General features: G+C 43.6%; 1 protein-coding gene across 12 annotated transcripts in view; it reads left to right on the top strand.

Moving 5' to 3' along the window:
* Nucleotides 1-27,154, top strand: part of PFKFB2 (6-phosphofructo-2-kinase/fructose-2,6-biphosphatase 2) — a 37,147-nt gene extending 9,993 nt beyond the window's left edge. For 2 of the 12 annotated variants that reach the window (XR_014709183.1, XR_014709186.1), the window contains exons 10-18: nucleotides 2,111-2,257; nucleotides 3,220-3,324; nucleotides 4,162-4,291; nucleotides 5,949-6,011; nucleotides 6,617-6,690; nucleotides 9,940-10,134; nucleotides 11,326-11,348; nucleotides 12,384-14,825; nucleotides 21,972-23,990. Coding sequence is in view for 6 of the 12 variants with exons in the window: in XM_084611224.1 (XP_084467350.1) it covers nucleotides 2,111-2,257; nucleotides 3,220-3,324; nucleotides 4,162-4,291; nucleotides 5,949-6,011; nucleotides 6,617-6,690; nucleotides 9,940-10,134; nucleotides 11,326-11,348; nucleotides 24,000-24,015 (753 nt within the window). In the remaining 6 variants the exon portion in view is untranslated. The other 10 variants (XR_014709182.1, XR_014709184.1, XR_014709185.1 and 7 more) reach the window with 10 other exon arrangements.
* Nucleotides 27,155-27,442: the final 288 nt, after the last annotated feature.

Raw genomic sequence — 27,442 nt, 5'->3', positions numbered from 1 at the left:
AAGTAGGGAGGAGGAAACCGGGGCGGGGGACAATAAGCCCTGGGATGCTAGCCCTGGGAAAAGGGTCAATGCCAGAGGAGTTGTGAAGAAAGAGAGTCCCCCAGCCCAGAGCCCTCACCCCCTCCCACACTCCAACCACCTGCCTCAACCCGCAGCCCCCTCCCGCACTCCGAATCGCTCATTTCTAGCCCGCCCCGCAGCCCCAGTTAGAGCTCTCACCCCCTCCAGCATCCCCAGCCCAGTGAAAATGAGTGAGGGTGGGTGAGAGCGAACCACTGAGGGAGGGGGAATGTAGTGAGTGGGCGGCGGGGGCTTGCGGAAGGGGTAGGGCCTCAGGTAAGGGTGGGGCTAGGGTGTTCGATTTTGTGTGACTAGAAAGTTGGCAACCCTAGATGTGGGCGGGGAGGGTGAGCTGAGGACTTGCACCTGCAGCCGAGGTCCAGGGTCAGAGCCTGAAGCCCCACGACCGGAGTCTGCCATCTACGACTCCAGGCTGAGGCCTGAAATCCGAGCTTCACCACGCCCAAGAAGGTGAGGAACTCACTGGCTGCCTGCTCCTCTGGCGTTTGTGGATTCTGAGGGAGGCAAGGCCCACCCCTGCTGGTGCCCCCCCCCCCCATCCCTCCCGTCCCCCTCCAGTCACTGCCCAGGAGGTTGTGGCATAAGAAAAGCCCCTGGTGGCTGCATTCGAGAAACGCTGTGGTTTCTACTGACCACTTGTCCTATGGCTTTCAGCTCTCATTCTCCATTGTTTCCATTGATATCCAGCAGATGGCGCTGGTGTATAACAAATTTCTTCAGTTCTTAAAATGTAATGTTTCATTAATTTCAAAGATTTTTATATCTGTTTTTTTTTCCTGTATTATCTATACTGTGAATTGGAATCTCTGCTCAGTTTCAAAGTTTTGCCTTGGTTAGCTGCTTGTATGTTTCAGTGAGACAAGGTGGGTGAGAGAGACGAGTTGAGCTTACACAGGACTTCTTCAGGTCCTGGCCAGTAGCTCAAAAGCTTGTCTCTCTCTCCAACAGAAATTGATCCAATAAAAGATATTCCCTCGCCCATCTTGTCTGTCTAATATCCTGGGACCAACAACACTGCCTATATCTTTCAATGTTCTTTTTCCTTGTCGTGCCATACAGTTCGTACCACTTAATTCAGCATTAATTTAGAAAGAAAGCGAACAAAATCGCTTTACAGCTCCTCTAAATTTAGTGGACTTAACCCATACATTCTTTGATTGTATCCAATACCTTTTATTTCACATCTTTCAGGGCTTGTTGAGGAACAAGAAACATTTATTTTGAAAAGACAGACCGGGAAATCAGATGTAGAGAGATGGTACCTTTAATTCATAAAGCAGATAAATGTACAGTTTCTAATTTGGGATAAAGACAGTTGGTTTGAATTTCTTGGGGTATCAGGAAGCTTGACCTATATATGTTCTTCATGTTTCTATAGGTCGCCTAGCAAGCTTTCTGAACCGGTGTAACTCAGTTTCTACATGCAGCTCTGGTTCTTGATAGAAAACAGTAGAGTACTCTGCACAGGAAAACAAGCAGTTATTCTTGTCTTGCTCTCTTTAGCTAGACCAAGAGAGATGGAAGTCTCATCCACAAGCAAATTATGGGCGTCTTTGGTGTGAGAGTCTGACAATAGCTGGAAGACTCCTTAACAAGCACGGGAGCTTTCCTTTCCTGGGGAGTGTGTATTTCAGCTCTAGCTTAACTGATGTTTCCCAGACAAGATGTCCCGCACATTTGGATGTGCAGATTGATCCCCATTGAATTTAGTCCTGAGAGGAAGCTAAAGTTGGGAGTGTGTATGCAGCGATTAGTTGTAATTCTAGTTGCCATGTTTAGCTTCCGGATTAAAAGGGGCCCGCGAGGGAGCTATGGTAACTTAGTGCCAGTATGTATTTAAGGCATGTTTGACATCTATACAGCTCACAACTGAGAACATATTCACTCTAGACCCAGAGTGGCAGAAATTGGCTTTGGATGGCATCAGTTAATGCCAGTCTGGTGAGAAGATTAGCATGTTCTTTCACAATGAAGAGTGAATTCACAATGGTTACTTTTATCTTCTCCCAACCTGCTTCAATTTCTCTAGTTCGCTCAAGCCCTTAAAAAATTCATTGCCGAGCAGGAGATTGTGGATTTGAAGGTTTGGACGAGCCAGCTGAAGAGAACCATCCAGACAGCCGAGTCCTTGGGGGTCCCCTATGAGCAGTGGAAGATTCTGAATGAGATTGATGCTGTGAGTACAGTGGGGAAATGGTCCAAAGCTATACACTGAACTTTTGGGGGTTGTAAATAAGAATAGTGAACATGAAATAATGTCATTCCCCTCCCATCTAAACACTTTCTGAGCATTAATTATGCTTCACAACACTATCCATTTATATTGCACCCCTCACCTCCTGTGAGTTATAGGACTGCTTGGTGTAAAATTGAAGATGTCTATGGGGTTTTTACCTGTCTAAGTATCCCAGTGCTCTTTACAGCAGATACCATTGAAAACTCAACATTCAAGGTCCCAGGTACCTGCAACAACCAACTACAGCCCAACGAGCATATGTTGGGCTTTCAGTGGTTCCCACTGTAATTCTTTCATGCAAATAAGCTGTAAAGATAATAACATGGAAATACAAACCTGTTTTCATTATTTGCAGATTTAAAAACCAACAAACCAAAACCACAGCCATAGAACATAAAGGTTTGGGTTTAAAATTCAAACTAGAAAACACATTGCAGTTATTTGCGAGGGAACTTTTGCTTCTCTGCTGAGGTCATTTCTGTTGCATTCATAGATTCCAAAGCCAGAAGGGACCATTGTGATCACCTGGTCTGCTATTCCCCATAACACAGGTCAAAAAACCTCCCTCAGGAAACTCGTTTCCAGTGAGGGGCTCAGTCCCCAGTGCAGAGTTTGAGTCTCATATTCATCCAACTGAGCTAGCCTGCCTGCATCTGCATAATGAGGATGTTAATGCTTGCCTACCTTTCAGGAGGGGTGGGAGACTTAAGGAATTAATGTTTGCAAGCCCGCTCCATGGTTCTCGGGTGTAAAGTGCTGCATTAGAATTACTCCTGTCTCTTACAAAATGTAAAACACTCGCTACATAGGCACAGAATCTTCTGTGTTCAATCCTCCCCCCACTCCCCTCTGCGTAAATCTATTGAAATGAATTTCCTTGTAACAAACTCCTCTTCCACCAGGGAGTGTGTGAAGAGATGACATATGAAGAAATTGAAACTCAGTACCCAGATGAGTTTGTGCTGAGGGATCAAGATAAATATCTTTATCGTTATCCTGGAGGAGAGGTGAGCAGGTTTAAAATAATAATGTAGCTGAAAGAAAAGGAGTACTTGTGGCACCTTAGAGACTAACCAATTTATTTGAGCATAAGCTTTCGTGAGCTACAGCTCACTTCATCGGAAGTGAGCCTGATGCTCACGAAAGCTTATGCTCAAATAAATTAGTTAGTCTCTAAGGTGCCACAAGTACTCCTTTTCCTTTTGCGAATACAAACTAACACGGCTGCTACTCTGAAACCTGTCAATGTAGCTGAGTATGTGTAGATAGGAAGGAAGGGAAAAATTAAAATGAAATTAGATTTATGTGGCAAGTGGCAATAGACCTAATGGTAGTATCCCAAATTTTGTTGTAATACAGTAGGTTAGTGATCAGTGACTAGATTGTCTGTCCGTCCGTCCGTCTCCTTTATAGTGCCATGCAAGTGATACCACTTGATCATATTTGTAAAATGTATTCGGGCTATTGTATTATTTCCTTGGGACTGTGGGCAGACATAGGGGTCCTTCTGTGTGGAGCTGATTGCAGGGAGAGAGCCATAGACATGATTATTTTATTTAATTTATTATTTATTTTTATTTTTATTTACATCTGTTGAAAATGTTGCTAGAAATCTGACTATCCCCACAAATTTAGGGGCCAGTTACTAATCCAAAAATGTATCTAGCTTTTTTTCCCCCTGTGCTATCAGTTCTTCTATATCTTCCATATTTTAAGATTTTTTTTAACCTGTGTTTTGATTCATGTGAAGCAATTTTAAGCCCTGTTCTTGGTTCTGGTATCTCTGCACGCTTGTGAAACCCCTAAACATCTTTGTGCTGTTGAATCTTTCCCTTGATTTCTAGTCTTACCAAGACTTGGTCCAGCGTTTGGAGGCTGTGATTATGGAGCTAGAGCGTCAGGGCAGTGTTCTGGTTATTGCCCACCAGGCTGTTATGCGGTGCCTATTGGCCTACTTCCTTGACAAGAGCGCAGGTATGAAAGTAAATTCACTGTGTTGGGGTGGGGGTTGCTGATTCCATCACAGAGCTTCTGGAAGGGAGGCTTGCATTATTCATTTAATTTTTGCAAAAACAGAACTTCTTGAGGGAAAAAAATGTCAGTAAGATCATACTGTACACTTCTCAAGCCTCTTTTAGCCCGGAGTTTCTGTAAGTGCTTCACAAACAGTTCTCCTTGCAGTGCCACTGAAATGCAGCCACTTCGGGTGTGAGAGTTTAGGAAGGTTCGCCTGGATAGGCCCTGTTATTGGGACTTGAGAGATGTGGGTTTCAGTTCCTGTCTCTGCCACAGACACTTCTAGGACATTGGGCAAGTCACTTAATTGACCCCATGCTTCAGTTTCCCATCTGGAAATGGGGGTGATACCACTTTACCTGACGGGGGCGAGGAGGGTAAAATCCATTCATGATTGTGAGATGCTCAGGTAGATTGGCAATGAGGGTCAGGTAAGTACTAACAGAGAAAGCATCACCCAGCCAATTTCTGGACAGCAGTGAGGCTAGATGGCACAGAGAAAGGAAATTATGGCCGAGGACACAGAGGTGAACTCTTAAATTTCTGAAGTGTTTGCCACGATCTTTAAGATTTTCCCAGGCAGACACCCTTAGAGCTCTGTGGCTGCAAGAAGCTATGTCTACACAGCAGTTAGACACCCACGACTGGCCCATGCCAGTTGACTCGGGCTCGCAAGGCTTGGGCTAAGAGACTCTTCAACTGTGGTGCAGACATTGCAGCCCGAGCTCAAACATCTACACCGCAGTGAAACAGCCCCTTAGCCGGAGCCCTGTGAGCCCATGTCAGCTGGCAGAGGTCAGCTGCAGGTTTTTAATTGCAGTGTAAACATACCCTAAGTGGGTGGGTCTCTAAGGGTTTTTGCTATACGCCTCTGTTTTCGGGGATGTCTGTATCTGCTATTGAAAGCTATTTTCACTGGATGGCAGGTGAGGAACAAAAGGAAAAAATCCCTATCTAAGTACAAAGCCTGTCTGTTAGGACTGTGTTGCTGGCCATGCGGGAGGGACCTTGGGAGGAATCCCGGCCCCACTGAAGTCAGTGGTAAAACTCGCGTTGATTTCAGTGGAGCTGGTATTTCAGCTGTTAGGTTCAGCTCCTGGTCTCTTGGTCTTAAAGCTGGCAGGCAGGGACTGACGCTTGTGAAGGCATTGTGATCAGAACTTGTGGTGGGAGGAACTCTCCTGGCAGACTGAGTAGCAGCAGTAATGTGCCCTTAGATGGGATGATTGGACGGACCTGTGACTTGGTGATTCAGGGAGGGGAAGAGTTGAAGCAGGAGGGAAGTGCACAAAGCTGATCCTAGGGTGTCCCTCAGGACTGCAGCAGTAGACTCCAGAAGAGATAAGGGGATGTCAAATATATTATGAGGCGATTACCTTCTACATCCGCTTTTCAGAAAACCAAGGCCCTGATCCTGCAAAGACTTACCCACACATTTTAACTTTAAACACGTGAGCCATCCTCTTGAACCCCATGGAGCTCCTCATGGGCTTAAAGTTAAGCAGGTGTGTAAGTCCTTGCAAGATCCAGGCCAAACTGAGGAACCACAAAATTCCTGCATAGTTCCAAACTGTGCCCATACATGCAGTGTTTAACTTCTCCTGTCTGGTTTTAGATGAGTTGCCATATCTGAAGTGCCCCCTTCACACCATATTCAAGCTCACACCAGTTGCTTACGGTAAATATTTCCCTTTTTCTCACTTAGCTGAATTGGCTGGGCAATTTGATATTAAAATACATATGCAAAATTGAGTGCTACATTTACTGTAAAAGTTAAAAGAAAATAAGGGGGAGGCAAAATGAGAGAGAACATTATATTTTTTATAGAATAAATCTATAAAATGAGTAACAACCAGTTTCTTCTAAAAGAGACCCATTATCTCTGGATTATATTTATTGACCAGGAAACCACTTTTTCCCTCCAGACTTGAACTTGTACCTCAGAATGAACTGAACTCGAACTAGTTTTCATGTCAATAAGTGTAATCCATACCGCATGTATCTTTGTGTGAAGGCTGCCCTTGTTTACTAGCTGCACTTCTGCAGCAAAAGCTACAGGAGAAAGTAATTAAAATGTTGCATATCAAACACTCATGTAGAATCCATGATTAATATTAAATCTAAAGTCCTGTATACGTACAAGTTCTTTACAAAAGAAGAAAGTGAATTATTTATTGTCTCTGCAAACAACTGAGTCCAGTTGCCAGTAATTTAACTGAGAATAATTGATTTTAAAAGAAAATCTAGTTCCTTTTTTGAAGTTTCTCTTTTCATTTGGTGAAGGCTGTAAAGTGGAAACAATCACCTTGAATGTTGAAGCAGTGAATACCCATCGAGACAAGCCTTCTGGGAGTACTGTAAGTCTTTACTGAAAATCCTGGCCCTTGATTCATGGTTGGCAAATTACACAACTTGAGCCTGCATGAAAGATAATATTGCAAATCTGAACAGTCACTGTGGAGTGCCTGCTAGAAATCTTCCATCCATTTCAGCCATTATAAAAACTGCTTTTGAAGTATTGCCCCTATAAGGATAATTAACTTCTTTGAGAAGCACTATTGCAGGTATAAAATTTTCCAGATATTTAGTTTGTTGTTTCCAAACATGAATGGGAGAGAATTTATTTTTAAAACTGTTTCAATAACCATATTAGGAAAACTGTAATGCAAAGTTTATCAATACAGCCTTTTTAAGCTTCAGGGTGATCATTCCAATGTGTAATGATGCATTTCTCCATTGTTGTTGCTATGATGCTCATTCTATAATTCTTTAATATGAGCTTGCTCTAAGAACCTATCCTTGCAACAAAGCCATTTGGCAACTGTGTCCACATATCTATTCAGGGGACAACATGATAGGGCCTAATCACATCAGCCACACTATCAGAGGCTCGTTCACCTGCACATCTACCAATGTGATATATGCCATCATGTGCCAGAAATGCCCCTCTGCCATGTACATTAGCCAAACCGGACTGTCTCTACGTAAAAGAATAAATGGACACAAATCAGACGTCAAGAATTATAACATTCAAAAACAAGTTGGAGAACACTTCAGTCTCTTTTGGTCACTCGATTACAGACCTAAAAATTTCAATTCTTCAACAAAAAAACTTCAAAAACAGACTCCAATGAGAGACTGCTGAATTGGAATTAATTTGCAAACTGGATACAATTAACTTAGGCTTGAATAGAGACTGGGAGTGGATGGGTCATTACACAAAGTAAAACTATTTCCCCGTGTTTATTTTCTCCCACCCCCCACTGTTCCTCAGACGTTCTTGTCAACCGCTGGAAATGGCCCACCTTGATTATCACTACAAAAGGTTCCCCCGCCCCGCTCTCCTGCTGGTAATAGTTCACCTTAAGTGATCACTCTCTTACAGTGTGTATGGTAACACCCATTGTTTCATGTTCTCTATGTACATAAATCTCCCCACTGTATTTTTCATGGAATGCATCCAATGAAGTGAGTTGTAGCTCACAAAAGCTTATGCTCAAATAAATTTGTTAGTCTCTAAGGTGCCACAAGTACTCCTTTTCTTTTTGCGAATACAGACTAACATGGCTGCTACTCTGAAACCTCTCATTTTTCTAAAGTTAAAAACAGCATTGGACAAAAGCCATAAATAAACTTCTCGGTTGGCTTTAACTCTGGTTCACAAGATCTAAAAAGCTGTGGAAATGTCAAGGTCACTCCTGTAAACGTGGTCTGCCTGGAAGGCTAAACCTTCAAGGCACCATCATCAGTGCATTTGTTCTATTGCTATTGATTCAGCTAATGATCCAGGTATATGTAGTTATTTGAGGCAACTAGAGAGGTTTTTTGGACCCTGGTCTCCTCATATTGATACTCTTAAATTTAGTAAAGACACATCTATGTATTCTGTGCAAATAAGGACATTGACACAGAATCTTAAGCACAGATAGTGAGGAATGACCCCTTATGAGTAGAAAGTGGATATGAACACGGACCTTAGCCATCAGGATGTTAGGGAACAGAAGATAGTGGCAATGTGAGAGCCAAATTCAGCCCTGGTGTGGGCGGGTGCACCTCTACTGAAATGCAGATGTTAGAATAGCAATGAATGTGTAATGGACTCGGCTGCTGTCCCCACCCCTTCCCTAGGCTTCGGAGCCCAAGCTGCAGCCTGAGCCATAACTCCAAAACGCTGTCTACACAGCTATTTTTAGAGTGCTAGCACGAGCCCCGCTATCCCACGTAAGCCCCCTTCCGCGGGTTACGTGAGCACACCACAAGGCCCACATTCAGCATCCTACCCTTGTTCAGCAGAGCACTTAAAAACATGCTTAAAGTGTCTGCCGGATTGAGGCCTTACGGCGACGTTTTCAAAGGTTGCTTCAGTTATTGAGTGTCCACCTTTACACGCTGACGCGGGGCCTGATAGGTCAGAGGTGCTGATCATTTGCAACTGCTAGGGTCCAGGTGTTCGCCATCTTTTGACAATCCAGCTCTGCGTGTTCACATTGAGCACTCAAAAACTGCAGCACTCAGAGTTAAAGGCCAGCTGCCAAATCCGGCTTGGTTGGACTGGTGTAAATCGGAAGTGATTCCATGACATTTAGACATGCTTTTGAAAACTTGGGCCTTCGCCTCTCTGTGCTCCGCAAAGCGTATGTAAAGTGCTGCGAAGATTGTCATTAATACCTATTTCTAATCTGGTTGAACTTTTTGTGGCATCTAAATTGTCTTTTTATTGAGCTACAGGATGACAAGACAATCATAAATTGACAAATTTGGAAGTTGTAGACGGGGCAAAAAGTTTTGAAGGTGTCTTGAAAGGCAACACCTACATTGGAATGGCCACTTTGAGGAGATTCAGCGAAATTTCAGTGGCGAGTTCAATTTTGGGGTGTTATAATTTACACTCCGATTATGCTGGCGCTGCTCCATTGTTCCTGTGTGATACTCTGCACTGCCTCCGTGAAAACAGTAGGAACTGTTACTGTTTGATTCTTTGCTTTCGTGGCAAGATACAGCAGCTCTGAAAATAAATCCAAGCGCTTGGGGAAATTTTACTATCAGTACAATTTTTTTTATCTGCATCCTGTTAAAAAAAAATCTTGAACCCACAGAGATAAGGGACATAAATCTGTTACGGTGCAGTGACGAGAGCATTTTAGCAGCAGCTACTGGACTAAAGGAGTATCTCAACTGTTCTGTGTGCAGTGGGACTAAAGTAAAAGGAATGTTTAGAAATGGATAATTTTGAAGACGGTAACAGGTGAAATTTTATAGTTGAGGGACCTGAATCTGTAGCCACCCAGAAGTTTAAATGTACTCCTATGCAGAGGGCTAGCACGACACCCATACACCATGTGAATTCTCAAAATAGGACTTCAGTGGTGCATAAAGTTTGTGCTGGTCCTCTGCACAGAGGAATTGTTCCACTGACTTCCATGGGCTTTGCATTAGACCTCAATTGGTTTGAATGGAAGGCCTGCCTGCAGAGCAGAATCAGGATTAGGCTTCTGGTTATGGCAAGTGGAAAGTGTCTCTGGCATCAGAAATATCTTGGTATGAACTTTGATTTCAGATTGTGGTTCTGCTTTTCATTCCTTGTATTATCCTCCATTTTCAATCAGAACAGCCTTCCAAAGAGCCAAACCCCTGTAAGGATGAGAAGAAACAGCTTTACGCCTCTGGCCAGTCCGGACACAATAAAGCGCACACGAAATTACAGTGTTGGGAGCAGGCCTCTCAACCCAATGGGGTCTCTGCTATTCCCAGAGGCTCGAGATGGGGCTGATCAGCAGAAACTACAAGTCAGTCTTCAAGTGGTAACTCCTCTACCTTACCCCTCTCCCCCGGTCAGACACAGAACTAATGGCCAAACAGTTACTCATGTTTTCCAATGGTCCTGTGCGATGCACAAATGAAATATCTTGACGTTTAGATGCCTTATCACCATCCGTGCTTTAAAATAGCTTCAGATTACAAACTACTTAAGAGTCAGCAAATTGGGGTACAACTGCAATCGTGTAGGCATAAAATGCCCTGCTCCCTGCAGAGTGAATGCCATTGAATAACAATGAGTTTCTGGTTTGTCTGTTTTAAAATACGATTTCCCCTTTCCAGACAGGTTAATTTTTAAGGAACTCTCTGCTTGCCCGAATGTCATAAGGTATATGCAACAAAGTGATCCTCTGATCCCAGTGAAATTGAGCAGCAGCTCTGCATGCATGATCTCGTTGCGGGGAAGAGTAATTCTTCCTCTTCGTAAATTGAAATTAATTAATCTGTTTTTGTTGTTCCAAGCTGGATGCTTAGTTTTTGCACTTCACATGCATAAATACTGAATTGTAAGTAGCACTTTTAAAGCTGAGGTCCTGATTCACCAGTGTATCTCTGCTTTCACACTGGTGTTTCTTCGCTGATTTCCACAAGCAAAAAATAGCGGGAAGGTGACAATTTGGGCCCCAGTTCAGTTCTAATAATTCTACCGTGGTAATAGTAAAACACAGGTCTAAATTTTCAAAAGTGACAGATTTGAGAGACCCAATTTTAAGACACTATAAAGGAGCCTGATTTTCAGAGGGCCCTGGATGAAAATGGAGACACCCAAAATGTCTAGTCACTTTTTCGAAAGTCTGAGCTACACAGAGTATGTTTTAAAACCTGAAAACATCCCTTTAAACTTAGTATTTAAAAGCCATTTCTCCCTGTACTGACATTAACGTTGCAGCTCATCAATATGGAATACATTGGATTGGACAGAGCCATTTAAATGAACGTTCAGCCGACAAGCTGATTGACTGGCTGGACTTCATTGGTACTTTAGGATGCCGTTTCCATGGCTTGTATGAGTTAGTTGTTTCTTATACAAGCCTGCAGTGGTCCCTCCTTCACATGCAATTCTGGGGGTTGTTTCAATTTTTCCTCATTTGCTGCTCAGCTTTTATATTATTACTTTTTAGTCTTTGTTAAAATGCAGTATGAGCTATCCTGTGCTGTTTGTTTTTTCTTTGCAGCTTCAAATGGGAAGTGCTTGCTTGTGAGTATCACTGAACGTAGCTTGTATGCATTCTCTCTGGGTTTGTTTAGTAAGTAGCAATTCTCTTAATTATAATTGCATGGCAATCATTTGCGGGGACAATGAATGCTTGGGGCAGAAGGAAATAATTTGTCACATAATAGTCCAGTAAATCAAAGAGAGGCCATTGTTGGTGGAGAATCTATTTATCATTGGTGAAATTCATCATCTGCAGAGGCCAGCGTGAAGGTTGAAATTGAATTTAATGGTGCATAGGCTTCATGCTGGCCATCTGCAGAGGGGTGAATTTCACCCCAGATCAGCAAGATTACTGGGATAGATGAATAGTTTATCAAGCCCCAAATACGTTCTGGGTGTAACCCCATAGAAATAATTCAGTGGAATTACACCAGGGGAGATTTTGGCCCGAGGTGTCTGTCTACAGCACAAGATGCTAGTAGCTGTAGTCTTGTTGATCCGTGTTAGGAATTCCCTACCAAGATGAATAAAGGGTGAGTGACGCACAGGGGTGGATGGCATGATGCAGCGCTAGTCAGCAGGACTTTAGAACCATTTATATGAAGACTTTAATAAATTTCTGCCAGAAGTCTAGTAGCCTGAGCCAGGAACTTCTCGAGTTTTAATTCCTGCTGGGACACCAACTCTCTGAGGCCTTGGGCAAGTCTCTTACACTGTCTGCCTCAGTCCCCCATATATGATAGACAAGTATTATCTCTCAGAGTTTTTGTGATGGTTATTTAATTATAGCCTAGTCCCACATGGTGCTGAAAACCCTCAACATCCATTGACTTCAAGTGGGTGGTTGAATTAATTTCCCACCTTACAGGAGAAACTTGGTCCCTCACAGGATTGTGAACTTTGTAAAGTGCTTAGACAGTGAAGAGTGCTATGTTAGTGTTAAGTATAATTATTAATCTTCACTAACATAATCCTACTGGAAGGGTGAATTGGATGGGGCTGAAGGATACTGTAGCATCTCTCTTTCTCACATCCAGTGAGAAAGGACATAAATAGTCTATTATCCCTTCTCTCCAGGGAGCCAGCAAACAACATCACCTGTGAGTCCTTGGTTTCTGTCTCAGCCACCAAGTGAGGCTGTCAAGCGAGAAGCCTTTAGTATCACACTGTGCAGAATGGCCAGGAAATGATCCGTGCTTCCCTTTGTGCCTATGTTGCTCAGAACCAACCTTGCTGACCACGAGGCCCTTTCTTGTCCCTGCTTTGAATGCCTGAGCGAATGTCACTGCAAATGTTGATACAAATATCTCTTGATGTACCTGCTGTTTCAGTTTATATCTTACCTGTGAAATTGACTTCTATAAGTTGATGTTGCATTTTATTGACCTTATTTGTGAAATGGACTGTGCAATGTGAGATTTGGTTTTATTTAAGTTTGTTGTGGTTCTTAGTAGGTGTCTCTTTGGGTTTGTATGGGTGTGTTTTAATGTTATCACAGCAATTTTGCTTTCTCCTCTGGGGAGTGGTATCATTTTCCCCTATGCATTTGTGGCAACTCCATTTAAATGCCTGTGGTATTACTTATTTGCCAGCTGTTGAATACTCTTTGCCTAGAGAGCTTCACCCACTGTGGTTGCATGCCGCTACGTGGATATGGAGAGGAAGTTGTTTTATGCCCAGCTGTAGCCATTTGGCATGAAATCTCTTTCTCTCTCTGCAGTGATTTTTGACAGTGCCTGGAACGCGCTTCTATACTCAACAGTGTTATTGTTGCTACATTGAATAAGTGACTTTGCTTTAAGGGAATATTCTCAAAAGAAGCTGAAAAATGTTTGCATTAGAACAAGGCCTTCGAAAAAGCTCCCTCTCCTTGTTGACCATCTTGGCAGCCAGAGGCATGTTTTAGAATTGGGGTCTGGGAGTCGAAAGTTATGGGTTCCATTCCATGGGTTCCATATTGACTAATTTTATGGTATTGAGCACGTCACTTAATCTCCCTACACCTTGGTTTCCCATCTGGGGAAAGTGCCCATGTTTATAAAGCGCTTTGAAATCATCCTATGAAAGGTGCTATGTAAGTGCCAAATATCATTGTCGTGGACTATAAAGGAGCTCATTTTCACTGTTGGTTTACAATTAGAAAACTGATCTTGAAACAGTTTTTTAAAAACCTCTGGTTTCCAAGGCTTTCTCATGGGGATCCTCTCAATCTGGTATTGCATGTCAAACTGTCAAGATGACCGTGATGGTCAGTTATTCTCTTTTTAACTTTGTTAAAACACGTCAGTTTTGGGGGGGTTTTTGTCTTTTTTTTTTCCATTTCATGGATCCAGTGGCCAAGAAATACCCCATGAAGAGGGATACACAAAGTCCACTCTTCCAGACTATTCCTCTTGGGTGTTCCAGTTATTACAGTACATGGACCCTAATGCGCTCTCTCCCACACACTAAAGGGTATCCAAGACAGAATTTAACCCTATAGAAATTTGTTTGCAATTCAACAGAGTTGCAAATACTTCTTGATACTGACAACTTTATGCTCTGAGGAACAGAGATCCTATGGCCTTTTCCATTTTTATAGGTAATGCACTTGTCTTTCAGTTTTGTTGGCAGGAAAAAAAAAAATGGGAGAGAAATGCATTTTTTTTCCCCCTGTGACACTGAAGTTAGATGCCTTGTCCTATTTGACAGTTTAATTTTAGAGCTGTATCGAAACTCCTTTTTAAATTGTCATTTGCTGAGCTGCCTTAACTTACACTTTGCACTTCTGAATCGTATGCCAATTCTCTCTGTATGTAGAACTGTATTCTGTAGATGGAAGGGAAAATGGCTGCTGGTTCAATTATTTTCCAGACATCTAACGCACATAGTTAGAATGGAAAATTAAGGTTTCATAAAAGAGACTCCGTTCATATTTCATTCTCAAAGACAGTACCAAAAGAAGGAACGCTACAGTCAGGCTTGAGTCTTGCTGTTTTCCGATGTCACTTAAACACCTCTTTCAAGCAGGGAGGGCTGTACTTTGTGTTGAATCAAGACAAGCAAAACGTCCATTCAGAATCAAACTTCCATTGAATGTCTGCAGAAGTTATGAATACGCATCTACAGGCACAATGAGAACTTATAGTTGCCACACAGTGATATACACAGGAGCTGTTTGTAACTCATCTTCTAACAATAGGATTTTGAATTTAATTGCACTTTGTAATTAAAGTGAATCTCCTTAGCACTTTTACTGTGATTACATAGCCTCCCTGTTTGTAACCAGCATTTTATAGGCATACATTCCTTAGGATAAATGATTATGTTATGGGTTTCAGGGTAAGGTGCCTTGTTTTGTCTTTTATTCTCTCTATCTTAACATACATTTTAAATAACAGATACAGAAAAGTTTTATTTAAATGATAGTGATGTTGTGACTGTTCTACCAAAGCTGCAATAATGCACAAAATGTCAGTGGATGTTGCTAGAATGAGTGAATGTTTTGGGTATTGTCAGCAAAATAATTATTCAGAAATGGCACTGTCATAAATATAAAGGGAAGGGTAAACCCCTTTGAAATCCCTCCTGGCCAGGGGAAAGCTCCTCTCACCTGTAAAGGGTTAAGAAGCTAAAGGTAACCTCGCTGGCACCTGACCAAAATGACCAATGAGGAGACAAGATACTTTCAAAAGCTGGGAGGAGGGAGAGAAACAAAGGGTTTGTGTGTCTGTCTGTAGTCGTCTTGGCCGGGGACAGAACAGGAATGGAGTCTTAGAACTTTTAGTAAGTAATCTAGCTAGGTATGTGTTAGATTATGATTTCTTTAAATGGCTGAGAAAAGAATTGTGCTGAATAGAATAACTATTTCTGTCTGTGTATCTTTTTTGTAACTTAAGGTTTTGCCTAGAGGGGTTCTCTATGTTTTTGAATCTAATTACCCTGTAAGATATATATACCATCTTGATTTTACAGGGGGGATTTCTTTATTTCTATTTACTTCTATTTTTTATTAAAAGTCTTTGTAAAACACTGAATGCTTTTTCATTGTTCTCAGATCCAAGGGTTTGGGTTTGTGGTCACCTATGCAAATTGGTGAGGCTTTTTATCCAACATTTCCCAGGAAAGGGGGGGGTGCAAGTGTTGGGAGGATTGTTCATTGTTCTTAAGATCCAAGGGTCTGGGTCTGTAGTCACCTAGGCAAATTGGTGAGGCTTTTTACCAAACCTTGTCCAGGAAGTGGGGTGCAAGGTTTTGGGAAGTATTTTGGGGGGAAGGACGCGTCCAAACAGCTCTTCCCCAGTAACCAGTATTAGTTTGGTGGTGGTAGCGGCCATTCCAAGGATAACGGGGGTAATATTTGTTACCTTGGGGAAGTTTTGACCTAAGCTGGTAAAGATAAGCTTAGGAGGTTTTTCATGCAGGTCCCCACATCTGTACCCTAGAGTTCAGAGTGGGGGAGGAACCTTGACATGGTGGCACAGTGGTGGGATTAACCTGAAATCATTTTGAGATCCAGTTGAGATTTTTTGAACTAGAAATACAGATTTTAAAAAGGAATTTTTAGGAAGTCCAGAAAGCAGCTTTGAAACTGAAAGCAGCTTGTTTTCTCTCTGCTTTGTGGCCAAGCAGAGACAAAAGGGGATTATCTTGTGAATTGCAGGTTTTTTTTGCCTGGAGGCAGGGTACTTAACTCCTGCAGGGAAATTCACAGTCTTCCAACCCAGAGGTTTTTTTTTTTCTTTTCTTCCTAAAAGTAAATAGGGGGTGTGTGCTCTACCCATTTGCCTGGAGACAAAAGTGGCAGGGTTTTTTTTTAGGATTTTGATTTTTTTTTTTTGTTTTACAAGGAGCACAGGTTTGAAAAGAAATTTTTTTTTTCTTTGGGCTGGGTAAGCAGTTTTCCAAGTAGTTGGAGGTTTTTTGCTTTAATTTGGGCCCAGAGCAGAGACAAGGGAATTGTCTTTTTCTGTAGGCTGACAATCACTATCAGAGAATAGGTATTCTATTCCAGCACAGCAAAATTTTACAGCCAAGTTTTGTTTGTTTATTTCTAAACCTCGGGTGTAAAGTTAGTTAAAAACAGAGAGGTTAGAATGGCCAAATCCTCAGCTCGACTACAGCTGGAATTAGCCAAATTTCAGGCTGAGGAAAAACAAAGGGAACATGAAAGACAGATAGAACTCATGCGGCTGAAGGAGGAGGAGAAGGAAAAAGAGAGGAAGCATGTGGAGGAGATGGAGAGGATAAAGGCCCAGCAGAATATACCAACAAACCCTAGCAATCCTTCTCCAGGTACCACTTCCCATCCCAGAAAGTTCCCCACCTACAAGGCAGGTGATGATACTGAGGCCTTCTTAGAAAACTTCGAAAGGGCCTGCCTTGGGTACAACATCTCTACTGACCAATACATGGTAGAGCTGAGGCCGCAGCTCAGTGGACCCTTAGCTGAGGTGGCAGCTGAAATGCCTAAAGAACACATGAACAAGTATGAACTGTTTAAATCCAAGGCGAGAGTCAGAATGGGGATAACACCCGAGCAGTCTCGTCGGAGGTTCAGAGCCCTAAGGTGGAAACCAGACATGTCATTTACCCGACATGCCTACCACATTGTAAAACATTGGGATGCCTGGATATCAGGAGCAAGTGTTGAATCTCCAGTAAATTTGCCCTTCCTAATGCAAATGGAACAATTCTTAGAGGGGGTTCCTGAGGAAATAGAAAGATACATCCTAGATGGGAAACCCAAAACTGTAATTGAGGCAGGAGAGATTGGAGCCAGATGGGTGGAGGTGGCAGAGAAGAAGAAAACTGGTCGCAGTTGGAGCGGAGACCAGAAGGGACCACCCCAGACCACACCCTATTACCGGGGGCCGCCCAAAGCCCCACCTACCTCCCAAAGAACCCTCCAGACCCCTTATCGTCCCACCACCCCGTTCTCCAGCAACCCTCCTCGCCCCAGTGACCCGTCAGCTGGACGATGTTTTAAGTGTAACGAGCTGGGGCATGTAAAGGCCAACTGCCCCAAGAACCCCAACAGATTACAGTTCATTGCACCGGAATCACACCAGAGGTCCACAGGCCCAGATACCTCCCAGATACCCTTGGAGCGGAGGGAAACTGTGAGTGTGGGTGGGAAGAAGGTCACCGCGTGGAGGGACACCGGAGCACAAGTGTCAGCTATCCATGCTTCCTTAGTGGACCCCAATTTAATCAACCCAGAGATCCAAGTGACGATTCAACCCTTCAAGTCCAACTCTTTCAATTTGCCTACAGCCAAGTTGCCTGTCCAGTACAAGGGCTGGTCAGGAATGTGGACTTTTGCAGTCTATGATGATTATCCCATCCCCATGCTGTTGGGGGAAGACTTGGCCAATCATGTGAAGCAGGCCAAGAGGGTGGGAATGGTCACCCGCAACCAGGCTAAACAAGCCGTGAGGCCTAGCTCTGTTCCGGAAACTTCTATCAGGACCCAGTCAGAGGTGATGGACCTGGACCCCAGGCCAATGTCTGCAACAGCAGTAGTGGATCCAGTCCCAGAGACCCAGACAGAACCAGTCCCAGAACCGGAACCAGCCGAACAACCAACACCAGACCCCGTGTCAGCACTGAATCCAGTACTTGCAACCTCAACACCAGAGGGCCCCACCGAACCTGAACTGGCAGCAGCCGATAACCCTACACAAGAGGCTCAGCCGGAGCCTGAATCCCAACATAGTACACCAGCGGAGAGCGGTTCACAGTCAACAGAAACAGCTCCATCCCCTATATCGCTTCCAGAGGGACCAAGCCTAGGTCCACAATCCCATGAGGAACTGATGTCTCCAGCATCAAGGGAACAGTTCCAGACCGAACAGGAAGCAGATGAAAGCCTCCAGAGAGCTTGGACGGCGGCACGGAGCAACCCACCGCCTCTCAGCTCTTCTAATCGATCCAGGTTTGTTGTAGAAAGAGGACTTTTATACAAGGAAACTCTTTCTGGGGGACACCAGGAAGACTGGCATCCTCAGAGACAGTTGGTAGTTCCAACTAAATACCGGGCCAAGCTCTTGAGCTTAGCCCATGATCACCCTAGTGGCCATGCTGGGGTGAACAGGACCAAAGACCGTTTGGGGGGGTCATTCCACTGGGAGGGAATGGGCAAGGATGTTTCTACCTATGTCCAGTCTTGTGAGGTGTGCCAAAGAGTGGGAAAACCCCAAGACCAGGTCAAAGCTCCTCTCCAGCCACTCCCCATCATTGAAGTTCCATTTCAGCGAGTAGCTGTGGATATTCTGGGTCCTTTTCCGAAAAAGACACCCAGAGGAAAGCAGTACATACTGACTTTCATGGATTTTGCCACCCGATGGCCGGAAGCAGTAGCTCTAAGCAACACCAGGGCTAAAAGTGTGTGCCAGGCACTAGCAGACATTTTTGCCAGGGTAGGTTGGCCCTCCGACATCCTCACAGATGCAGGGACTAATTTCCTGGCAGGAACTATGAAAAACCTTTGGGAAGCTCATGGGGTAAATCACTTGGTTGCCACTCCTTACCATCATCAAACAAATGGCATGGTGGAGAAGTTTAATGGAACTTTGGGGGCCATGATACGTAAATTCGTAAATGAGCACTCCAATGATTGGGACCTAGTATTGCAGCAGTTGCTCTTTGCCTACAGAGCTGTACCACATCCCAGTTTAGGGTTTTCCCCATTTGAACTTGTATATGGCCGTGAGGTTAAGGGGCCATTGCAGTTGGTGAAGCAGCAATGGGAGGGATTTACACCTTCTCCAGGAACTAACATTCTGGACTTTGTAACCAACCTACAAACCACCCTCCGAACCTCTTTAGCCCTTGCTAGAGAAAACTTACAGGATGCTCAAAAAGAGCAAAAAGCCTGGTATGATAAACATGCCAGAGAGCGTTCCTTCAAAGTAGGAGACCAGGTCATGGTCTTAAAGGCGCTCCAGGCCCATAAAATGGAAGCATCGTGGGAAGGGCCATTCGTGGTCCAGGAGCGCCTGGGAGCTGTTAATTATCTCATAGCATTCCCCACCTCCAACCGAAAGCCTAAGGTGTATCATATTAATTCTCTAAAGCCCTTTTATTCCAGAGAATTAAAGGTTTGTCAGTTTACAGCCCAGGGAGGAGACGACGCTGAGTGGCCTGAAGGTGTCTACTACGAAGGGAAATGTGCTGGTGGTGTGGAAGAGGTGAACCTCTCCATGACCCTTGGGCGTATGCAGCGACAGCAGATCCAGGAGCTGTGCACTAGCTACGCGCCAACGTTCTCAGCCACCCCAGGACTGACTGAACGGGCATACCACTCCATTGACACAGGTAATGCTCACCCAATTAGGGTCCAACCTTACCGGGTGTCTCCTCAAGCTAAAACTGCTATAGAACGGGAGATCCAGGATATGTTACAGATGGGTGTAATCCGCCCCTCTGAAAGTGCATGGGCATCTCCAGTGGTTCTAGTTCCCAAACCAGATGGGGAAATACGTTTTTGCGTGGACTACCATAAGCTAAATGCTGTAACTCGCCCAGACAACTATCCAATGCCACGCACTGATGAACTATTAGAGAAACTGGGAAGGGCCCAGTTCATCTCTACCTTGGACTTAACCAAGGGGTACTGGCAGGTACCGCTAGATGAATCTGCCAAGGAAAGGTCAGCCTTCATCACACATCTCGGGCTGTATGAATTTAATGTACTCCCTTTCGGGCTGCGAAATGCACCCGCCACTTTCCAAAGACTTGTAGATGGTCTCCTAGCGGGATTAGGAGAATATGCAGTCGCCTACCTTGTCGATGTGGCCATATTTTCGGATTCCTGGGCAGACCACCTGGAACATCTACAAAAAGTCCTTGAGTGCATAAGGGAGGCAGGACTAACTGTTAAGGCTAAGAAGTGTCAAATAGGCCTAAACAGAGTGACTTACCTTGGACACCAGGTGGGTCAAGGAACTATCAGCCCCCTACAGGCCAAAGTGGATGCTATCCAAAAGTGGCCTGTCCCAAAGTCAAAGAAACAGGTTCAATCCTTCTTAGGCTTGGCCGGTTATTACAGACGATTTGTACCGCACTACAGCCAAATCGCTGCCCCACTGACAGACCTAACCAAAAAGAAACAGCCAAATGCTGTTCAGTGGACCGGAAAGTGTCAGAAGGCCTTTAACAAGCTTAAAGCGACACTCATGTCTGACCCTGTACTAAGGGCCCCAGACTTTGACAAACCGTTCCTAGTAACCACAGATGCATCCGAGCGTGGTGTGGGAGCAGTTTTAATGCAGAAAGGACCTGATCAAGAATTCCACCCTGTAGTGTTTCTCAGCAAAAAACTGTCTGAGAGGGAAAGCAACTGGTCAGTCACTGAAAAAGAATGTTATGCCATTGTCTACGCTCTGGAAAAGCTACGCCCATATGTTTGGGGACGGCGTTTCCACCTGCAAACCGACCATGCTGCACTAAAGTGGCTTCACACCGTCAAAGAAACTAACAAAAAACTTCTTCGGTGGAGTTTAGCTCTCCAAGATTTTGATTTCGACATCCAACACATCTCAGGAGCTTCTAACAAAGTGGCTGATGCACTCTCCCGTGAAAGTTTCCCAGAATCAACTGGTTAAAATCGTCCTTGAGATGTGGAAAATATTGTTAGTCTTTATGTACTTGGTAGTATATTTAGAGATGCATGTGTCTTATTAACTCTGTTTTCCTAGAGCTCCAGGAAGAAATCCCAGCCAGTGTTTCACCCTAGCTGAGATTTGGGGGGCGTGTCATAAATATAAAGGGAAGGGTAAACCCCTTTGAAATCCCTCCTGGCCAGGGGAAAGCTCCTCTCACCTGTAAAGGGTTAAGAAGCTAAAGGTAACCTCGCTGGCACCTGACCAAAATGACCAATGAGGAGACAAGATACTTTCAAAAGCTGGGAGGAGGGAGAGAAACAAAGGGTTTGTGTGTCTGTCTGTAGTCGTCTTGGCCGGGGACAGAACAGGAATGGAGTCTTAGAACTTTTAGTAAGTAATCTAGCTAGGTATGTGTTAGATTATGATTTCTTTAAATGGCTGAGAAAAGAATTGTGCTGAATAGAATAACTATTTCTGTCTGTGTATCTTTTTTGTAACTTAAGGTTTTGCCTAGAGGGGTTCTCTATGTTTTTGAATCTAATTACCCTGTAAGATATATATACCATCTTGATTTTACAGGGGGGATTTCTTTATTTCTATTTACTTCTATTTTTTATTAAAAGTCTTTGTAAAACACTGAATGCTTTTTCATTGTTCTCAGATCCAAGGGTTTGGGTTTGTGGTCACCTATGCAAATTGGTGAGGCTTTTTATCCAACATTTCCCAGGAAAGGGGGGGGTGCAAGTGTTGGGAGGATTGTTCATTGTTCTTAAGATCCAAGGGTCTGGGTCTGTAGTCACCTAGGCAAATTGGTGAGGCTTTTTACCAAACCTTGTCCAGGAAGTGGGGTGCAAGGTTTTGGGAAGTATTTTGGGGGGAAGGACGCGTCCAAACAGCTCTTCCCCAGTAACCAGTATTAGTTTGGTGGTGGTAGCGGCCATTCCAAGGATAACGGGGGTAATATTTGTTACCTTGGGGAAGTTTTGACCTAAGCTGGTAAAGATAAGCTTAGGAGGTTTTTCATGCAGGTCCCCACATCTGTACCCTAGAGTTCAGAGTGGGGGAGGAACCTTGACAGGCACCTTCTTAGTTCGCTCCCTGGGAGTCTCTACGTTTCATCTGTGGACTTTATTGACACAAACATGGACACACGGGAAAGCAAGATGGATTTTATTCTCCTCCCCTCGCTGTGGGGCTGATCTGTTCCCACTAAAGTTGGGAAAGTTTTGCCACGACACAAGGAGCAAGCCCCAGTAGAATGATCCGGCTCAGGTCCAGTTGCAGAGTCTGTATTGCTTGGGATGAGGTAAGAGACAAAAGGGTCCCAGCAAGTCTCCCGGTGGGAGCTTGTGTCACTGGCAACTAGGTAAATTGTCATTTTTCACTTGTAAATTGAGCAAATAAGATTTCTAATCAACAAGGGTGAAATTCACCCCTGGACCGAGAAACAAGCCCTGCGTGCTGCTTATGCCTGGCCTTTGTGCTGGTACTTTGCACAGAAATTAATTGTACCCTGAGGAAATAAACCTGCCGCCTTCCCCCACCCCCAAATGCCATTTTAGCAATGTTATTTTCTAACCATAATTTGACTTTAAGCTTGAGTCTCCATATGAAGAAGCTGCTGGAGGGGGGTGCAATCACACTGATGGAATTTAGTCCAACACTTCGTGAATTTAGTCTAGAACATTCTTTTTTTTTTTTCCCTAATGGTTTTGTTTTGCATTAAAACTCAGTGTGAATGTGTTGCTATAGACACGTTCTTTATAGAATATTAGCATCTTATATTGACATTGGTTCGTTACTAAAAGTTGCTTGTTTTTTTCTGTTTGGGATTTTTTGGGTGGAGGAAGTTTTATTTTTAATCAAATGTGATTTGTTTGTAAATCACACATGGAAAAATATGTCATGTCTGATTTTCTGAATGTTTTGTTTTTAAAAGAGTAAATGTGTTTTGGTGATTTTTGTCATTGAATCAATGACTTAGTTCGCTTCTCTTTACTGCAAAACACTGGTGATTATACCCTAAGAAAAATGACAGACTGATTTGCAAGATTGGCCCACAATCTTCAGAAGTGCCCCTTATGTCTGAAGGGCAGATGCTCTGCAATTTCTGCAATTCAGGCCCCTTTAAAGTGACTCATGTTGGGCACCTAAATACATTAGTCGCTTTTGAAAATCTTGGCCTTTGTATTTTAGTTTATATAACTGCGTGTCTGTAAAGTTACCTGCTAGTTTTGCTCACATGAATGCATTTTCTTTATAAACTGCATCAGAACATCATTAGTACATTTCCTGTACGGAAGGAGCATAGTTGTAAAATCAGTGAAGTGTTTCACTTGGTTGTGTTTGTTTTTTTGTGCAAATATGGGCCTGCAAAATAGATATTGTAATGTTGCTTTTGAATATTTGTGTTGTAAACTTCCTTGTGGATCAGATAAATAACATTAAGTAACTTTGAACCACTCAACTGCTTCAGTATTGTTTTTTTTCTTCTCATTGCATGCTCCAATAAACTTTTCTACGCTCCATGTGTGAAATGCCAATGTTCTGATTTATACCCACTTTGCACAGTGATAAAGAATGATGCTAAGTGCAAGTTAGTGCAGACTTGAGCTGTATATGCCCAAAGTTCACTTCCATCATTTCCCAAGTAAAACTGTGTCCTTTAACTGTAACACTTGAAAGCTCCAACTCTCTTTTACTGCAGTCGTAGCCCAGAAGAGAATTACGTCTAGTAAGTTTAGAGGAGGAACACTATGGAACATGTGCAGAGATGTTACTGTTTGAAACAGAGATGTATCTGAAGGAGAGAATTAATGAGCACAAGATTGTGATGTGGAAAATATTTGTTCCTAGGAGAGAAAATGAGTTCCTTCCGTTGTCATGGGTAATATGCTGCCAGCAAAACTCCCCTCTGAAATCAGTAGGAATGGTCTTAAAAACTGCTGGGGTGTTATGGCTCTATATTTTATACGAGGAAAGCATCACCCTTGATACTTAGTCCTAGGTGGTCTCTGCACCATTGTCCAGAGTGATTTCAGTGGCTTATCTCCTTTCAGCTTTGCAGAGTTATAATTTGTACCTTTTTTTGATTTCTCATTTCTAGAGGAAGTCTGGGTTAACGATGTAGAGGTCTTGGTTTCATCATGAACTTGGCTGAAAACTTAATGGACACTTGAAACGACAAATCTCATCCTGGAATTAGAATCAGACTCCTGGAGTCAACTTATCAAGCCCCTTTTGAAGTAACTGTGTGCACGTGTGTGATGCCTAACGTAATCTTACATTTTCTGAATTAAAACAATCACTCCAAGTTAGTATTTGACATGGGCCTGACCCTACAGGCTTCTCTCACTGAAGTGCAGTTTTGCCCTTGACCTCTGTGGGAGCAGGATCCCCTGTTTTTTATTTATGAAAGTTATCTAATGAGTTAGAGACCAGTCACAAAAATGAGGAAGAGAAAGCAGGTTGGAGGAAGAGACTTGTGGGCTGTCACACATTTGCATCCATGGTCGCTTCCTGTCTAAATGCATGAGCTTTCATCCAAATCTACCATTTGCTTACTTGCTTTCATAGGATTAAAATAACACTGCAAAGTAAAGGCAAATAGCAATGTATTGTCATTTGACAACACACAATATGCTGTAATCACTTTGCACAACATTGTGCAGTTAATTATTTTTCTATCATGGGTGAGCTTTTGGTTGCATCATTAGATAACTGGTTTTTTTGTTTGTTTTTTTTACCTGCCAGGATGTATGAATGTTGCTGCTAATGTATTGACATTGTAACTTTTTAATCAATACTAATGATCGGTGTTTTAGGAAGTTGGGTTTGGTACCCTTACTGTGCCAGTAGTCCCCCTGCTTGCAGAGTAATGTGCTAAGAAGCATGTGTCAGAATGTGGCCCCCTGTCTTTTAGTTCAGTTGATATCTTTGTCAATCAATGTATATCAATGTTTGACCTTAAATTCCGCTTGCAAAAGGGATATATAATTTGATAAATATATTAGTACTGGCAACGTTGTGTTGAGCTGTCTTCTACAATGACATTCTTATACTCGGCACGTAGGTATAGGTGAATAACAGAATGGGTGATAAAATGTGCTTTTAGATGTAAGAATACTTCTTGGCACAGCTAAACTTACAAATGCGTTCTTGCCTCAAGCCATTACTGATGTACATATTTTGGCTGGTGCCAGAGTTAGGCAGGCCAAGTTCAGAGTTTTCTCATTATTAACTGAGAGTTGAACCCAGTGATATAATTTTTCATGTTGTCTATTCCACCTCCTAATTAAGTGCTACTCATGTGAGTGAGTGCTCCAACATGAGGAGGGGTTGCGCAATCTTAGCCCTACTTAAAGATTAAGCACAACTATTCTGGCCTGGGTGGATGGGGTGTACAAACCCCACACTGAGCAACAAGGGCTTAAAAGGCTTGTTTTGGGCTCAGCCACACCTGCAGCAAATGCTCCGTTCGCTGGAGGAATTATAAGGCAGCAAATTAGCTCAGTTGGCGAGCAGCGCTGAAGGTGAGCAGACCTGCAGCCCATAGCTCCAGCAGAGCAGAACAGAGGGAAACCCAAAGGTGCTGACACAGCTGCCCAAAGGAACCCTTCTTGAGGGAAGGGAGGACCCTCCGCAGAGGCAAGCAAAGAGGGAAGTATCCAGTGGCCTTGGACAGTGGCAATTCTCTCTTGTTTCTGTTGATTTGGATTTCCCCGCCAGGCAAAGGCCTTGGACTGAGCTGACCCCAGAGCAGGAGACGAGAGGAAGAGGTCCAGGGAGGACAGCTACAAGTAGCCTTGGTTGCCAGGTTACTGGTAGCCCAAAGGGCCCTGGGTTGGAGTCCGGTAGAGTGGGAGGCCCCAGGCTCCCCTCCCCACAGCCCCCTTGGCAGTCCGGGGTTGTGGCCATGACCACTAGGCAACACTTCCCAACCAAACCCCGAGTGGGGACCATAACATGCTGGTTACACCAATGTCAATCTGAGGTAACTCCATTGTCAGTTGAGCCAGTTGAGTTATTCCACATCGATGTAACGGAGCTGAATCTAGCCTCAGTACGTTCCTAAGGAACAAGTTTGTTAGTGGTGAAAGTTACATTTTGCAGTGTAAGCCTGTCAGAAAACAGTTACAAGCAGCAAAGCAGTTACACCATTTTCATGCCAGTGCTTGCTCCAACCCGTCAAGCAGAGACCAACACCTACAAGATCTTCACCAAGCATTCTCAAAACTACGATACCCGCATAAGGAAATAAGGAAACGAATCAACAGAGCCAGACGTGTACCCAGAAGCCTCCTGTTGCAAGACAAGCCCAAGAAAGAATCCAACAGAACTCCACTGGCCATCACATACAGTCCTCAGCTAAAACCTCTCCAACGCATCATCAGTGATCTACAACCCATCCTGGACAACGATCCCTCACTTTCACAGGCCTTGGGAGGCAGGCCAGTCCTCTCCCACAGACAACCCACCAACCTGAAGCATATTCTCACCAGCAACTACACACCGCACCATAGTAACTCTAACTCAGGAACCAGTCCATGCAATAAACCTCGGTGCCAGCTCTGCCCACATATCTACACCAGCGACACCATCACAGACCTAACCAGATCAGTCACACCGTCACCGGTACATTCACCTGCACGTCCACCAATGTAATATACGCCATCATGTGCCAGCAATGCCCCTCTGCTGTGTACGTCGGCCAAACTGGACGGTCCCTACGTAAAAGGATAAATGGACACAAATCAGATATTAGGAATGGCAATATACAAAAACCTGTAGGAGAACACTTCAACCTCCCTGGACACACAATAGCAGATTTAAACGTAGCCATCCTGCAGCAAAAAAAATTTCAGTACCAGACTTCAAAGAGAAACTGCTGAGCTTCAGTTCATTTGCAAATTTGACACCATCAGCTCAGGATTAAACAAAGACTGTGAATGGCTCGCCAACTACAAAAGCAGTTTCTCCTCCCTTGGTGTGCACACCTCAACTGCTAGAAGAGGGCCTCATCCTCCCTGATTGAACTAACCTCGTTATCCCTAGCCTGATTCTTGCTTGCATATTTATACCTGCCTCTGGAAATTTCCACTACTTGCATCTGAAGAAGTGGGTATTCACCCAAGAAAGCTTATGCTCCAATACGTCTGTTCATCTATAAAGTGCCACAGGACTCTTTGCCACTTTTACAGATCCAGACGAACACAGCTACCCCTGTGATACTTGTTTATAATAAAGGGTCTCTAAAAACAATCTTGTTTCCCCTGTGATTTTTCCCTCCAGTATTTGCAGTAATGGGCAAAGGTTCCATTGACAGTTTGGGGTTCATGTTCTATGCAGGCTTCATAACACCATAATAATGTCTGTGAATATATAGAGGTTGTGGAAACCATTAAGAGAGTAACCGTTAAAATGTATAAAGGAGACAAGGCTGGTCTATGCAAAGTGGATCAATTATTGGTAAGGTTTGAGAATGACATTAAGTAGTTATTGCATCCACACCTTTTACCCTCACTGCAATAATTCCCCAAAAATTATAAT

The sequence above is a fragment of the Lepidochelys olivacea genome, assembly GCF_965140295.1.
Source record: "Lepidochelys olivacea isolate rLepOli2 genome assembly, chromosome: 21".
Classification (NCBI taxonomy): domain Eukaryota; kingdom Metazoa; phylum Chordata; order Testudines; family Cheloniidae; genus Lepidochelys; species Lepidochelys olivacea.
This window is presented reverse-complemented; position numbering and strand designations above follow the sequence as displayed.